The sequence below is a fragment of the Sus scrofa genome, chromosome 13 (assembly GCF_054392235.1).
Source record: "Sus scrofa isolate SSC_HxYL_T2T_F1_AM1 chromosome 13, Sscrofa_HxYL_maternal_Yorkshire_Landrace_v2.0, whole genome shotgun sequence".
NCBI classification, from domain to species: domain Eukaryota; kingdom Metazoa; phylum Chordata; class Mammalia; order Artiodactyla; family Suidae; genus Sus; species Sus scrofa.
The window spans coordinates 36,955,204-36,972,474 of NC_139395.1; the positions used below are offsets into that span (position 1 = coordinate 36,955,204).

Here is a 17,271-nt window from a genome sequence, read left to right on the forward strand (position 1 = left end):
ACAGTTTCTGCTAACCAGGTATATATAGTCCACTTGATGGAACAGTTAGGAAGAGTGGATTTTCTTCTCTTTCTCCCAAGTCTGGACTAAATTGCGAAAGCACAGACTAAGAATTGAGAGCTCATGCTTGGGAGGGACAGTTCCTGTGTGTATGAGCTTAGCTGAAATCTTTCCAGGAGAGCAAGTTAACTTTATTCCATACATAACCCACATTGTACAGTTTTTGTTGATCTCAAGGGAGAAAAAAAGATGGAAAAAATGGAATATATCAGCCAAATCTTTCATATGTAGTGGAAGATAAATTCAGTGAATTTACTTTACTAACAGTGAATTAACATTGTCATTTTTGTATATGAAGATAAGCCATGAGTGCTAGTGAGTATTTGGACTCCAGAACATTTTCGAATGTAAAACAATATAAATTATTCTCTGTTGGCTTGCAGATCCTTTAGTTACTGCAAGCCTTATTTCACTATATGCTAAGTACTGTTTGATGTTTAGGAATGCATAAATCAGAATCCTGCCTCAGCTGACTATGGCAGCAGTAGAAGCCTGAGCCAGGAACAAATTCTTACGATAATTATTTTAAATGTAGTTGAAAGGGCTGAAATTCTAGGTTATGACACATGCATATAAATGTTATCTTTGTGTAATTTTTGAGTTTTAGATTTTATTATGAAAGAAGATTTGAATAATTTCACAATTTCTTATGCTTCATTAGGGTGTGTATGTGGGAAGTTTTAAAAAATACTCTTGTTTTTTGAATACATACAGAATGTTGGGGTTGGAAGATACATCAAAGCTAGTTCAGGTTCATCTTATCTTTTCTTTTCTTTCTTTCCTTTCTTTCTTCCTTTTTCTTTCCTTCCTTCCTTCCTTCCTTCCATCCATCCATCCATCCATCCATCCTTCTTTCTTTCTTTGTTTTTTTAGCAGGAGAGTAAGTTCATTATAGTCAGATGATTTCCCTAAAACTGCATAGCAAGTGATAGAGGGCTGACTCAGCTTGTGTATTTTATAAAGGCTTCTCCCTAAGACAGGAACTTGGGGCAGGCCCAGATTCTATATATATCATAGGTAATTAAGTCAAGGAGCTTCCTGTGCCACAGGTGTTGTGCTCCTTTTTATGAACTGCTTCTTTGTCTCTGCATGTTGGGGCATGGGGGAGAAGGAGAGGGGAATAACATGGTAGACTTCCCAAGGTCACAACAAGCCTCTTTAGGTGAGGGATAAGCAAACAGGGAAACTGGTCAATGTTAACCTCTGGTATGGTTTCTTCCTCAAAATCTGCTGTTTATTAGAAAAATTAAGGGAATGGTTCTCTAAGCTTCAGGCTTGGAGTAGTGGGGCAGGTGGGCAGGAAGTGGAGGGTGGGCCAAGGGAGTTGGGTGGAGTCTTCCCTAGGTCCCTTTCTGTGCCTTAGACCAGCAATGCTGATTGGAAGTATAATGCAGGCCACAGTAGTTTAAAATTTTCTGGTATCCACATTAAAAAAAAGAAAAACAGATGAACTTCATTTTAATATATGTTAACTAATCCATTATATCCAGGACATTATCATTTCCAGATGTACTCAATATAAAAACTATATATGTATTAATTCTTTGCAGTTCAGTATGTGTCTACACTTGCAGCCTATCTCACTTTGGATTAGTTACGTTTCAGGTGCTCATAGCCACAGTTCCAGGGTAGCCAGTGGCTACTGTGTTGGACAGTGTGGCCTCAGACTTTCAACAGCCAGGTCTAGGGCTGACTTTGTGATTAAATAGGCAGTGCCCATCTAAACACCTCAAGTACGTATTTTGTCTTGAATTTTTTTAGAAATTCATATATTACTAAAAGGGCTATTTCCAATTGTGAGCAAACACCATATTTGCTTTGATTCCGAAACATATTCTCTTACCATTCTTCCACTTAAAAATTTCCAGAATTGGAGTTGCAGGGGGGTTGTTTTGTTTTGTTTGCTTTTTAGGGTCACACATGTGGAATATGATTGTTCCCAGGTAGGGGGTTGAATCAGAGTTGCAGCTGCCAGCATACACCACAGCCACAGCAGCTCAGGATCTGAGCCACGTCTGTGACCTACACCACAGCTAACAGCAATGACAGATCCTTAACCCACTGAGCAAGGCCAGGGATCGAACCCACATCCTCATGGATACTAGTCAGATTTGTTACTGCTGAGCCACAGTGGGGACTCTGCAGAATTTGTGTTTTGTATGGAATTTGTATGTGTTACATAGTAGTGTTTTTTCCCTCTGAAAAAGCTGTTACCAGATTGATGATCTGTCTTGATGATGCAGTAGAATGGTTTATTTTTGTCATCCATTAAAATAATCTGTGATTTGTTAATAGCAAAGTGGAGCACAGAGATATATTCACTTTCCTGCCTCTACTGTCTTAGCTGACGTTCTTACCATTGCTGAGAACTTTGTCATCCTTGCTTCAGGCCCCTGTCTTTCTCAGCCCCTCCCACCTATCCACACACCTTTTAGGACATGAAATCTACTTATCTTTCATGATTTCATAGCCAGAGAAATCACCTTTCTTGCTTTAATTTTATGTCTCCCGCAAGGTAGCCAACATGTGACAAGACTTTCAGGCCATAGTGTTTCAGTGAATCATACAGCATGTTCCTCTCTTCTAAACCCCACCACTGCTCCTCTGGTCTGGGCTGCCATGTGCCATCTCATCTGGTCTACTGTGTTCATTTCCCATCTGGTCTCCTTGCTCTTGGTTTTTTTTATCCCCCAAGATGCTCATCTCTTCTCAGAATTATTTTCTATCTTGAAACAAAGCAGTATCGTATCACTTCTCCTGAATACCCCTAGGGGCTTCCCTTTGTCCTATTGCTGCCCGCTTCATGTCAGTCTGTGTACCAGCCAAACTCAGCTTTAGCTTGTTCTCCCGTATTTCACCCTTGCTTGCGCTTTTCCTTATGCCTCAAGAGCACATGAGTTAGTGCAGCTATTGTCATCTCTCTTTTGGCATTTATTTTCAAAGTTTTAAATTTAACTTGTATTTAGAAAAAATTTTGAGTCAAATGCATTCCATGGTTTAAAGAGCAAAATAATATTAAAACGTCTGTTTGGGAGCTACTATTGTGGTGCAGTGGGTTAAGAATCTGACTGCAATGGCTTGGGTCGCCAAGGGAGTGCAGGTTCAATTCTTGGCCCAGGGCAGTGGGTTAAAGGATTCACTGTTGCCGCAGCTTCAGCATAGGATTTGATCCTTGGCCTAGGAACGTCCATATGCCATGGGTAGGGCCATTTAAGAAAAAATAAGAAGGAAAGAGGAAAAAAATTCTACTTGGAGAATAGCCTATAATGAAGATTGCACCCAAGCTATTCTCTGTATTCTACACCCTGTTCCCTTCTCCCTCCACAGGTAACCATTAGTTTCTGATGTAAAATTCTTGTGTTTCCTTATGCAAACAAAACAAAAAATGAAATATTCTTATTTTTTCCCTGTCCTACCTCAAAGTTAGTTTTTTGAATATGCTTTTTTGCATCATATTGTTTTTACTTAGTTTTTTAAAACCCCTTAAAATATTTTCTAAACTTAAATTTTTTTTTATTAAAGTATAGTTTATTTACAAGGTTGTGCCAATTTCTGCTGTACAGCAAAGTGACCCAGTCATGACATGTATATACATTCCCTTTCTTATGTTATCTTCCATCATGGTCTTTACCAAGAGACTGGGTATAGTTCTCTGTGCTTTACAGCAGGACCTCATTGCTTATCCATTCTACATGTAATAGTTTGCATCTGCTAAGCCAAAACACCCACTCCATCCCACTCCATCCCACTCCATCCCTCTCCATCCCTCTCCATCCCTCTCCATCCCTCTCCATCCCTCCTCCCTCCTGGCAACCACAGGTTTGTTCTCTATCCGGGAGTCTGTTTCTATTTTGTAGATAGGTTCATCTGTGCCATATTTTAGATTCCACATATAAATAATATCATATGGTATTTGTCTTTCTCTTTCTGACTTACTTCACTTGGTATGATAATCTCTGGTTGCATTCATGTTGCTGCAAATGGCATTATTTTGTTCTCCCCCCACCTTCTTTTGTCTTTTTAGGCCTGTACCTGAAGCAGAAGGAAGTTCCCAGGCTGGGGGTCTAATTGGAGCTGTAGCTGCCAGCCTACGCCACAGCCACAGCAGTATGGGATTGAGCTACGTCTGTGACCTGCACCACTGTAACCCACTGAATGAGGCCGGGGATTGAACCCGAATCCTCATGGATATTGATAGGGTTCATAACCTGCTGAGCCACAGGGGAACTCCCTACTTTGCTCTTTTTTTTTATGGCTGGGTAGTGTTCTATTGTTTATGTGTACCACATCTTCTTAATCCATTCATCTCTCAGTGGACATTTAAGTTGTTTCCATGCTTTGGCTATTGTGAGTAGTGCTGCTATGAACATGGGGGTGCATGTATCTTTTTGAATTATAGTTTTGTCCCAATATATGCCCAGGAGTGAGATTGCTGCATCATATGTTAATTCTATATTTAGTTTTCTGAGGAACTTCCATACTGTTTTCCATAGTGTGAAACTCCTTAAAATAGAATTAACTGTATCTCTCTTCCTTTGGTACTCTGTATTTATTACTTCACTTACAACATGTAGTTTTTGTCATACTTACATACATATGTAGGAATGTATTGGTATTGTCTGTCCTCTCTCTTAGACTGTTAGCATCTTGTGGGCACAGATTTTATTGTTCATCTCTGGTCTTGAGGACCTAGCCAAACACTTGGCACATACTAGACACTTGGCAAACTTGGAGGAGGTGACAGTGGTAGGGCAAGGGAGAATTCATTTGGGAAGAGGCGGGTGATGACATCGGAAAGGAGTTGAGTCTCACAAGTAAGGGAGCTACCTGCCTTTGTCCCAACCTTTCAACAGTCTCTCTGGGAGGAAGTAGCTCCTAAAGCTATGTTAGATGTAAAACTGGTTTCTTTTTGACATTTACTTTATTTTAGTGATTTGGCTTTGGGGTACATTAAAACATAATTTCCATGTATGTGCATAAATACTCAGTTAAGCTAGTTTTTCTTATCATTTTTACTTCAGGGCAAGCAGTATTGTTCCCCCCTCCCCACCTCCCTCCTGAAGACAGAAAGCTTTTACAAAGGAAATTATATAACTGTTTCTTAAGTTAGAAATGACACATCTAGGGTTCTTTTCTCATTCTTAGATGACTTGCTTTAGATTAGTATCCCCCAGCTGTCAGAGGAAACGGCAGACCTGGCTAATTGTCATAATCAGCATCTGGGCCTGACCACTGTAGATGTGGTTCTTTCACACAAGGCTGAACCGCATTGACACAGACATCCACGCAGGATATGTGATGATAGAATAAAAACAGTAAACCAGGACAGTGGGCAGTAATGTATTTACAATCATTTCTGGTTAGTGTTTTAGCGATGGAGGCTGGGTTAAAAAGTGCCTCAGTTCAGACGTCGAGGGAGGCTCGTTAGTGGAGATCCCTGCTTTACTTATGTTGAAAGAAAGGTTTCATTCTTTTTCAGTTAGTCTAAGTTTAACAAGTGATTTTTTCAAAGTGTCTTGTGGTTCATTTCCTTGTTTTGTGTCTTGGAACCTGTTCTTGAGAATGATGTTTCTTGGTTCTGGCAAGTCAGCTTCTGTTAAATCAGATACCTATTTGTGGCTGTTTTCCTGTTTAGTCTCTTACTCAGCAAACAGTTGTCCTGTCTTCATTACTCAAATTCGATCAATATTCCAATGCCAGATATTCTTTTAGCACAAAGGTTATTGCAAGATTTATAAGAGCAAGGAAAGGGATGGACTGCTTTATACAGCAAATCGTGGCAATTATTAACACAAATGAAAAAAATGTAAGGATGGCCAGTGGCCTTTTACCAAGGCATTCAAAACAGAAGAAAGAATGATTTGTATGCCAAGTTTTATAAGAAGGTTTTTTGAAACAATAAGTCACATATTACTTGTGCAGCCTTGTCTGTTTTCTGCAAAGTTTAGGGCAAATGGATATATTACATTAATTACCAGTACATTGGAGAGTAACTAATTTTTTTTTTTTCAAAAATAGATTTTAGTTGAACACTTAATTCCTAAGAACAACTGGTATGGTTTGCAGGCAGATGTGTAGGAGATGTATAGGTTTGCTAACGAGAACAAGAACCATCTTGATTTGTACAAACCATTCCAAGGGGCTGGGAAAAACCTCCACAGCCTCTTGTGATAAGTAAGTTGCTAGCTGGTTGAGCAGTGCTGTGCATAACACTAGTTTTTATTATTGGATATTTCCTGGAAATCAAATCATAGTATAGAAAAGGCCAAAGCCTTGAAACACAGATTCTACGCTATAGTTTTAATCACAATGTTGTAATATAAGTGTTGTTTAAACCTGGGAACCCTAGTTTAGGGGAGAAGAAACAGCTTGATGAGCTTTATGTGGAGGGGACAGGAGGACTGGCGGTGGGAAGAACAATCCTAGGGATAGTGAACAGTTTTTAAAAGGGCTTGGAGTTAAAAGTGGGGCATGAAAAAGTAGTTAGAGCATAGTAATAAATTATAGTAAAACCATTGATTTGTGTTTGTAAAAATGTTTCAGTATTTGTTTCTCCTGCAGAGGTAGTTTTCTATCTTGTTGCTTCTTTACTGCATTCTTTCTGATATGTTCATTAACATATTTTTTTTAATTCTAAAGGCTCGTGAGGAAGAAATGACTGCAAAAGTATTGGACCTGCAGGCTCAACTTGAGGAGCTGCAGAAGAAATACCAGCAACAGCTAGAGCAAGAAGAGAACCCTGGCAGTGACAAAGTGAGGAAGTGGACTTGGCCTCACTCATTCCTTGAAAATCATTGTCCTTTTCATTGACATACTGGCTGACATACATACTTACCTCATTTAATCTGAACAAAAACCTTTCAAGTGGGAGATTTTTGCCTTTCTTACAGACAGTGAAACTAAGGTTCAAAGAGATTAAATAAAATTCAGTAAATGTTGTGTTGGAAATTTGAACCCAATGTGCCAGACTTCGGAGCCAGATGTTTCTGTGATACCAGTGCTTCTCAGTCTTTCCCAGGGAGAGAACAGCAGAGTTCACTTAACCTCATGGCCCTGAGCATAGTCAAAAAAAGTCTATAGAGAGTATGGTGATTTTAGATTTTGTGCTAAAAAATTCATCTAAATTTTATATTCTACTCTATAATAATCCTTATTTGTAGTCACGTTAAAAAAAATTTTTTTTTAAGTTATATACCTTTGAGAAAAACAATGTCTGTTTTTCTCCTTGGTTAATGGACCAGATATAGATGCAGTGGGATTATTTTGGAAAATTGGACTGAGTTCAAAGAGATCAGGTACTGTATATCTAAACTTTTTAATAATCCCACTCTTTAAGTAAAATTGATACTATGAAAGCTGGACCATCTTTATTCCTGGCTTCCTGTCCTGCTATGTGCCCCAGTAAGTACATATCCACAGGGCATGTGGACCGCAGTTCAAGAAGCCCAGCAGTGTACTCCTCTAAACTGTTCTCACTTACCCATTGTGGTCTTCGTAGCACTGTTGGGAGGGCCTTGGGAAAGGTGGGCACTGTTCATGGCTTCATCTTCCAGTTTGTAGAGGATTCATTACACAAGTCAGTGACTAGATAGCAATTTTCTAGACAACCAGTTACCTGGATGACTTCTCCAAAATGAGGAAAAGAGAACTTTATAGAGGGCTTTACTGCACTGTGCCGCTTGGTACATATCTCTTGGTTATTAGCAACAAGCAAGGCGGGGTGGACTCTCTTTCTTCAATAGCTATTAAGTTCTTTTAGTTTTTTGTTTTTAAATTTGTTTTGCCATTTGGTCACAATTTGAATATACTAGCTGCTATTAAATACTACTTTCTATGTGACAAATACATGTATTTTACCTTTCTAACATATTATTTTCCTTAGTATCAGAATAGGTACTAATGCTGCACATAGTAGCATTTAGACCCATGTCAAGATATCATAGAATATTGAAACATTATGAAATTAATATTCATAAGGTCTTTGGAGTCCTTTACCTTGTATCATTAGGAAAGAGAGGAATATCCTTTTACTTCTACTCTAAAAATATTTTTCTATTTTATTTTTTATGTATTTCTGTTCTTTTCCTTCTTGAGCATCTTTAGGTGCTTCTAGGGTATCTTGAATTGTAATACCACTGTTGAGGTCAATGAAAAATAATTTGTGATTATTGCTTGGAGTGGATTCCCAGAAACAGTCCGTTAGAATTTTTGCTAAAGGGACCCTGTGCTTTAAATGGATGTTAATATGTTTGATTTTTAAAAATTATACAAATAATACATGGATATATTCTTGTTATTAAAAAAAAAGTCAGGGAGTGAGTCCCCGTTGTGGCTCAGTGGTAACAAATCTGACTAGTATCCCTGAGAATGCAGGTTCGATCCCTAGCCTTGCTCAGTGGGTTAAGGATCCAGCATTGCTATGAGCTGTGGTGTAGGTGCAGACTTGGCTTGGCTCTGGCGTTGCTGTGGCTGTGGTGTAGGCCAGCGGCTACAGCTCTGATCTCACCCCTAACCTGGGAAGTTCCGTATGCCATGGGTGTGGCCCTAATACGACCAAAAAAAAAAAGTCGGATAATGCAGAAGTATATAGAATCCACCCCTTCTAGTGGGTACCTCCTTTTCCCAAGTGGTAATCATTGTTAGGAGTTTGGTGAGTGACCTGCCAGTCATTTTTCTTTGTGTTTACCTATGTTTGTGTATATTTATACTATAATAGTTTGTATAGCAAAACAGACCAAGTTTAAAAGCAAATATTTAATGTTGTCTCATCTCAGATCTGACCACTCTCTTAAGACTATTATAACACTGAATTCTTGTTTCCTTGTATTTTCATATTGCTCCATTTTACTGTTTCTTGTGGATTTTATTATATGCACTAATTTTTTCTTCTTTCCAATTTTTTTAGGTAACCATTATGGAGCTGCAGGTAGGACTAGTTTTTCATTGAATTTGAGTCAAGGTAGTCCATTTTTAGGAACATTTTGTGTTTTAAGTTAAAACTTAGGAAATTTGTTTTAACAAGGGAAAATTTACCAAGCAGTATAGAAGTGTGTCCAGGCAATGATGAAACCCATATGTGTCTCAGATCTGGTGTTTTTGTTCTTTCAGACGCAACTAGCACAGAAGACTACTCTAATCAGTGATTCAAAGTTGAAAGAGCAAGAGTTCAGAGAACAGGTACAAGTTTAATTGGTGCCTTTTGTTTTGAAATGACTAGTTTATGTATGTTCTTAGAACTCATTTAGCTAATTTTAAAAAAAAGAGCTGATCTAATACTCATTTAATAGTTGCTTTGCAATTTGTCTCACACAGGAAATTTTATTTCCAAATTCAGAAGTGCTAGAGGTTATCTTTATGAATTTGTGATCACATGTATTTAAATAAGAATATTTGCATCCGGTTATTCTAGCACTTATGTTGGTTAACAGTTTTGTGTTGGTTCAGTTTGTAGTAACTTAAGTTCTACAAAAGAAGTAATTTTTGCTTTTATCAGAGGGAAAAACACATTAACATCAGTCTTCACTGCTTTTTCCTTGTGGTTAAATTATCTTGATTTAATGTTATTTGTGCATATATTATCCAGTAATTTGATTTAAATAGGATCATGTGTGTGTACCTAGAAGGATGCACAAGCATGTAAACACCAGTATATGTGTATATGTGGTGCATGATATTGAGTTAAGTCATTTTCCAAACTCTGAAGGAATAGTATTTAAAGTCAGCAGGCTAAGTTTGAAGGTCACATCTCTAAGAGTTTTCTAATTTTAAAAAAAATTTGCATATACAGAAATGTTCACATTTGTTGAAACTAGGTGATGGATGGGTATATGGGCATTAATTGTACTATACTTTCTATATTTGAGTATATTTGAAATCTTTCATAATATTTTAAAAAATTCGGAGTTCCCGTCATGGTGTGTTGAAAATGAATCCAACTAGGAACCATGATGTTGCAGGTTCGATCCCTGGCCTTGCTCAGTGGCTTAAGGATCCGGCATTGCCATTAGCTGTAGTATAGGTCACAGATGTGGCTCGAATCTGGTGTTGCTGTGGCTGTGGTATAGGCCAGCAGCTACAGCTCCAATCTCACTTCTTGCCTGGGAACCTCCATATGCCATGGATGTGACCCTAAAAAGAAAAAAACAAAAAAAAATTTTTTAATTTATAAGGATAGATTCTAAGTCCCTTATTACCTTTTTTTTTTCCTATTTCCTAGTGGTTTTGCTTTTCTTATCTAAAGTTTATTGCTTTTAAATTCTCTTAGCATCTTCAGATCTTCAGATTATTCTTAGCATAACACTTTTTGTATTATTTTGGGGGGTGGTAAAATACACTTAACATAAAATTTTAAAAGTACACAATTCCTTGATGTTTAGTTCATTCCCAGTGTTGTGAAACCGTCACCATTTTCTAGTTCCATAATATTTAGTCACTCCAAAGCAAACCCCATACCCATTAAGCAGTCACTTCCCATTCCTTCCCCCAGCCTCTCACAACCATTGATCTGCTTTTTGTGTTTATGGATTTGCCCATAGTGAGTATTTTATATTAAAATCATGTAATATCTGGCCTTTTTAATTTGGCTTCTTTCACTTAAGCATGATGTTTTGAACATATCCATGTTACAGCATGTATCAGTACTTCACTCCTTTTTATGGCCACATTTTTAAATTCATTCATCAGTTGATTAATACTTGGTTTGTTTTTGCCTTTTGCCTATTGTGAATAGTGCTGCTTGGAACATTGTTTACAAGTTTTTGTTTGAGCACCTGTTTCCTATACTCAGAGCTCGAATTGCTAAATCATATGGTAATTTTATGTTTAGCTCTTTGAGGACCCATCAAATGGTTTTACATTGTGGACATCATTTTACATTTTGACCAACAAAGTGTAAGAATTTCAATTTCTCCACATCCTCTCCAGCAGTTTTTTTTTTTTGAATGTGAATAACTGCTGTATTTATTTTTAAATTTTTTATTAAAGTTTAGTTTATTTACAATCTTGTGCCAGTTTTTGCTGTATAGCAAAGTGACTCAGTCATACATACGTATATATACATTCTTTATATATATATATATATATATATATATATATAAAATTTTCCATCATGATTTATCCCAGGAGATTGGATTCCAGCAAATGTTTTGATTATAGCTGTTCTGATTGGTATGAAGTGGTATTTCATTATGGTTGTAATTTGCACTAACCTAATGACTGATAGGTTGAGCGTCTTATCATTTATATGTCTTTTTTGGAGCAATGTCTTTTGGTTATTTTTTTTTTAGTTGGGTTATTTGGGGTTTTTTTTTGTCGAATTGTAACTGTTCTTTACATATTCTGGATATAAGTCCCTTATTAGAAATATGATTCGCAAGTATTTTCTCCCATTCTCTGGGTTGTCTTTTCACTTTATCATAATGTCCTTTGAGGCACAAAAGTTTTATATGTTGTTTTTCTTTATATCATCTATGCTTTTGGTATCATATCAAAGAAACCATGTGTATTAATTTTTTTTCTTGCCTATATTTCTGCATTCAAAATCTAGTGGCTACAGTAGTCTTTTTTTTTTTTTTCTTTATAAGACTGCACTCACGGCACATGGAGGTTCCCAGGCTAGGGGTCCAGTCAGAGCTGTAGCTGCTGGCCTATGCCACAGCCACAGCAATGCAGGATCCGAGTACACCACAGCTCACGGCAATGCTGGATCCTTAACCCACTGAGCAAGGCCAGGGATCAAACCCGCAACCTCATGGTTCCTAGTTGGATTCCTTAACCACTGAGCCACAACAGGAACTCCTACAGTGGTCCTTTTTTTAAACATATGATCTCCATATGAATCTTATGATGTGATTGTTATTTTTAGATTCACAATTTAGAAGATCGTTTGAAGAAATATGAAAAGAACCTATATGCAACAGCTGTGGGGACACCTTATAAAGGTAGGAGTGATCTCTCATGTCATGTTTTCCATTGTTACCATGTTTTGGTGGACTTAGGACTGATTTTAGTTTTGTCTTTGCTAATCTAATTCTTTACAAGAAATATGTTTTATCTTTGTAATTCACTAGTAACAGCTAGTTTTATGAAAAGAATGGTAGTAGTCTAAAACAAAATTAATGCTTATTTATTGTTAAAAAAATTAAACAATTCTTCAGTGTTAAAATGAAACTGCAAGTTCCCAGTTTATTCTCCACTCTCCAGATGGACCTAGTTTACAATTTACATATATTTTTCCAGACTCTTCTGTGTGGATACAAACATTTATGAAATGCACTACCTAGATGCATACAAACGTAGAGTTATATATTTTAGATGCTTCTGGTTTCTTTTATTTATTTATTCCTTTTTTTTTTTTTTTTTTTTTTTTTTTTTTTTGTCTTTTTGCTATTTCTTGGGCTGCTCCCTCGGCATATGGAGATTCCCAGGCTAGGGGTCTAATCGGAGCCGTAGCCACCAGCCTACACCAGAGCCACAGCAATGCGTGATCCGAGCCGCGTCTGCAACCTGCACCACAGCTCATGGCAACGCCGGATTGTCAACCCACTGAGCAAGGGCAGGGACTGAACCCGCAACCTCATGGTTCCTAGTCGGATTCGTTAACCACTGCGCCACGACGGGAACTCCTTTTTTTTTTGTTTTGTTTTGTTTTTTACTTTTTAGGGCCACTCTTAGGCATATTGAAGTTCCCAGGCTAGAGGTCTAATCGGAGCTGCGGCTGCCAGCGTACACCACAGTCACGGCAATGCTGGATCCTTAACCCCCTGAGCAAGGCCAGGGATCAAACGTGCATCCTCATGGATACTAGTTGGGTTTGTTACTGCTGAGCCACAGCGAGAACTCAAATGCTTCTGCCTTTTTATTATTACAGTAATGCTAATTGCTATTTTTAAACCAGGATTTAAGGAGAAAATAACTTCGTAAAAATACTTATTTCAAGATAGGGAAGGATGACTTGGAAATTTTGTTTCTTGACTTAAATTATGTATGCCACTTACAAAGGATTTTAAAGATGAGCTTGAGTCTTTATGTAGTTGTTCCCTTGAGATATGACTTAGAATAATCTAACAATTTCCATTCTCAGTTTCACTGCACTAAGAACAGTTTTATTTTGCTAAGTGCTTTGGAAAGCTTTCTGTTTTGTCATGGAAGGTACTAGGACAGGAATCTAAGCTATTTCACATTCTTTTGTATTTTTGAAAGCTTTTACTTACTGTTAGGAAATAACATAAGGTATTATACAGTTTTTAATTAAACAAAGACTTACTTTAGATTCTTTCCAAAACACACTTCAAAAAAAGAGAGAAAACTAGTTGGAAGTTTCCTGTGGCTCATTGCAGAGAAGACTGCTGCTCCGAAGATTGCTTGCCATAGCTAGGTCAGCATGTGTGGCTCTGGCATAGAGCTGCTGAATCAGTGCTCAGCAGTTGCAGAGAGAATAGGAGTGATTTTTTTTTTAACTTAATTTTTACTTAATTTTCTTTTTCTCTGTTTCAAATTGTAAAATGGACACGTATGTACAGTTTTAAAAATAACTGACACATATAATACTCAGTGCCAAGCATTGTTATAAAACACATTTTGTCTATCAACTCATTTAACCCTGTCCAGAGTCCAAGTGATCTGGTTGAATATGCACATCAGTCTCTCCACCTTGCTGCCTCTTTAAAGAGTAAGAGAAAATAGAAAGTGAGCACCCATCATGCACAAAGGAAACATTACTGCTCCTTTAGAAGCCTCTCTGTATACCTCTACAATAATGTCTTTATTCCGTACTGACTTTTTTTTCTGACTTTATGTTAGGCATACTCTTGCTCTTCATCATTTACTACTTATGTGTGTATCTCTAAGCAATATTTTGTTTAAATATTTGCTGGTTTTCGAGCTTGATGTAGTACAATCATACTGTAAATTCGTTTGACCTGTTTGTTTCTTTTGCTTAATAGAAGGTTTGAAATGCATCTGTGTTGTGTGTAGCTGTGGTTTACTCATTTCCATTTGTTAGTTTTGTGTATTTTTTCCATGTTTCCTAGTACACGCATGAGACATTTCCTCTCTACAACTCTGAGTGGAGTTTCTGGGTCATAGAATATGAACATTTTTGTGTATATCCTTTGCTAAGTTAGCCAAAGTAGGTATTGTTTAAAAATAACATAGAAAACTGTTTGTGTATTTTGGGGGCCATTCCCACTTCTCTGAGCAGTGGGTGAGAGTTCTCATTATTCCAGTTCTTTACCATGGATATATTAAGGCTTTTTATTGTTTTGCTGATACAAATTCTGTGACAACTCATAATTTTAATTGCATTTTTATTACTGGTTATCAGGTTGAACATCTTATTTGATTGTTCATTTGTTCCTTCATTCATTCAGTCCAGTTCCTATCTGCATCTTTCTTGCCTTTTAAAATCAGATTATCTGTCATTTTATTTCTTTCTTTTTCTTTTTTTTCTGTCTTCCACTATTATCAAGACATATCTAGTCTTATTTTTTTGTATCCCATACTTTCCTATCCTTAGTCCCCTGGATTATTTTTTAAAAGTCCTAGATATTGTATCTTATTTCATCTGCAAATATTTCAGTTTATACTTAAACAAAGGACTCTTAAAAAATAACAGTAATGCGGAGTTCCCGTCGTGGCGCAGTGGTTAACGAATCCGACTAGGAACCATGAGGTTGCGGGTTCAGTCCCTGCCCTTGCTCAGTGGGTTAACGATCCGGCGTTGCCGTGAGCTGTGGTGTAGGTTGCAGACGCGGCTCGGATCCCGCGTTGCTGTGGCTCTGGCGTAGGCCGGAGACTACAGCTCCGATTCGACCCCTAGCCTGGGAACCTCCATATGCCGCGGGAGCGGCCCAAGAAATAGCAAAAAGACAAAAAAAAAAAAAAAAAAAAGTTAAAAAATAACAGTAATGCTAATAGCACACCTAAAAAATTCACAGTAATTTTTTAATATTACTGCCTCCAATATTCAGTCCAAACCTGTAGTTGCATAGATGTTTTCTTGCAGTGGTGCTCAACAGTTGATTCATTTGAATCAGGAGCCAAACAGTGCCCATATGTTGCGTTTGACTGAGAAATCACTTAAATCTCCCTTAAATTCTAGGTTCCTTCTCTCTCCCCTTCCTTCCTTTCTTCTTCTTCTTTTTTTTTAAATCATCTAGGGCTGCACTGTTGGCATATGAAAACTCCCAGGCTAGAGGTTGAATTGGAACTGAAGTCTCTGGCCTACACCACAGCCACAGCAACACCAGATCTGAGCCGCATCGGCGGTCTGCACCATAGCTCACAGCAATGCCAGATCTTTAACTCACTTAGCAAGGCCAGGGATCTAACTCTGGTCCTCATGGATACTAGTCGGGTTCTTAACCTGCTGAGCCATAATGGGAATGCCCTCTCTCTTTTTCTTTTTGTCATTTATTTTTGGAAGAAACCAATTTGTACTTTTTTGTGTGTGGGTGTCTTTTTAGGGCCAAACCAATGGCATCTGGAAATTCCCATGCTAGGGGTTGAATTGGAGCTGCAGCTGCCAGCCTACGCCATAGCCACAGCAACAGCAACAGGGGATCCAAGCTGCATCTGCGACCTACACCATAGCTCAAGGCTACACCAGATTCTTAACCCACTAAGCGAGGCTAGGGATCGAACCCACATCCTCATGAATACTAGTCAGGTTCGCTGAGCCAGGATGGAAACTCTTTAATTTGTACTTTAATTTGAAACATTTTGAATTCTTGGTTCTCCATCCCCCAGTGGTTAGAACTAGAGGCTTGATGAGATTTAGGTTTGTGTTATTGGCTGTAGCAACTCATAAAGGGAGCATGTTGCCTAACTTCAGAAGACACAGCATATATTTGTAATTTTAAGATAGTTTACACATTTCCAGGTGTTCTCAGTCTGATCCATCACCTTTTATCTTAGATTTTAGCATCCATTGGTGACTGTTTTCCTGGACCTCTTATTTTGTTAGGCATTATATATTGGTTAGAGTCAAATGCTGTCATTCCTTAAGTGTATATTAACTGAAATTCTTCTATAAACAGAAACTTTCCCACATTATATGGTTACCCTGAGGTCCATTTCATGCAAGAAAAACAGTGTAAATTTTATCTACTTACCAGTTTCAGTTAGTCTGTCTTTTTTTTTTTTTTAATGGCCGCACCCATGACATATGGAAGTTCCTGGGCCAGGGATTGAATCAGAGCCACAGCTGTGACCTGCACCTCAGCTGTAGCAATACCGGATCTTTTAACCCACTGTTCTAGACTAGAGATGGAACCTGCTTCTCTATAGCAACCCAAGCTGCTGCAGTTGGAGTCTTAACCCACTGTGCCATGGCAGGAACTCCCAGTTAGTCCATATTTTTAAGGGTCTGTTTCTGGCACTTCTGTGGTCTTTTCCATTGATTGATTTGTCTGTGCCTGCTCTAATACCTCATACCACAGAATTTATCTGTGAATTTTAGGTTCAGTTAATTACAGTGACCTCCTAATAAGTCTTGCAGTTTGGATGGGGAAACTGTCCTACTTCTTTCTTCAAGAGTGTCTTAGCTAATCTTAGCTCTTCGAATGTCCATGTAAATTTTAGAATCAGATCATCAAGTTACGCATACACACCTGGGAAGATTTTAATTAAGGTTGTGTTGAATTTATAGGAAGATTAAAAATTAGCATCTAGGGAGTTCCCGTCGTGGTGCAGTGGTTAACGAATCCGACTAGGAACCATGAGGTTGCGGGTTCGGTCCCTGCCCTTGCTCAGTGGGTTAATGATCCGGCGTTGCTGTGAGCTGTAGTGTAGGTTGCAGACGCGGCTCGGATCCCGAGTTGCTGTGGCTCTGGCGTAGGCCGGTGGCTACAGCTCCGATTCGACCCCTAGCCTGGGAACCTCCATATGCCGCGGGAGCGGCCCAAGAAATAGCAACAACAACAACAAAAAGGACAAAAGACAAAAAAAAAAAAAAAAATTAGCATCTATATATTGTTGTTGCATTTGGTGTCATCTTTGAGAAACTGTCACCTAATCCAAGGTCATGAAGATGTACTCCTTTGTTTCCATCAGAGAATTTTATAGTTTTAGCTCTGCTGTTTCTTTGATCGATTTGGAGTGAAATTTTATATATGGTGTAAGACTGGAGTCCAGCCTCATTCTTTTGTATGTGGATATCCAGTGTCCCAATACAATTTGTTGAAAAACATTCTTTTCCCCATTGAACTATAT

General features: G+C 38.1%; 1 protein-coding gene across 12 annotated transcripts in view; it reads left to right on the forward strand.

Moving 5' to 3' along the window:
- GOLGA4 (golgin A4) overlaps positions 1-17,271 on the forward strand; it is a 121,440-nt gene that overhangs the window by 85,152 nt on the left and 19,017 nt on the right. For all 12 annotated transcript variants that reach the window (XM_084987693.1, XM_005652395.4, XM_084987699.1 and 9 more), the window contains 4 exons: positions 6,700-6,813; positions 8,966-8,986; positions 9,169-9,237; positions 11,924-11,999. In XM_084987693.1, coding sequence (XP_084843819.1) covers positions 6,700-6,813; positions 8,966-8,986; positions 9,169-9,237; positions 11,924-11,999 — 280 coding nt within the window. The remainder of the gene's footprint in view (positions 1-6,699; positions 6,814-8,965; positions 8,987-9,168; positions 9,238-11,923; positions 12,000-17,271) is intronic.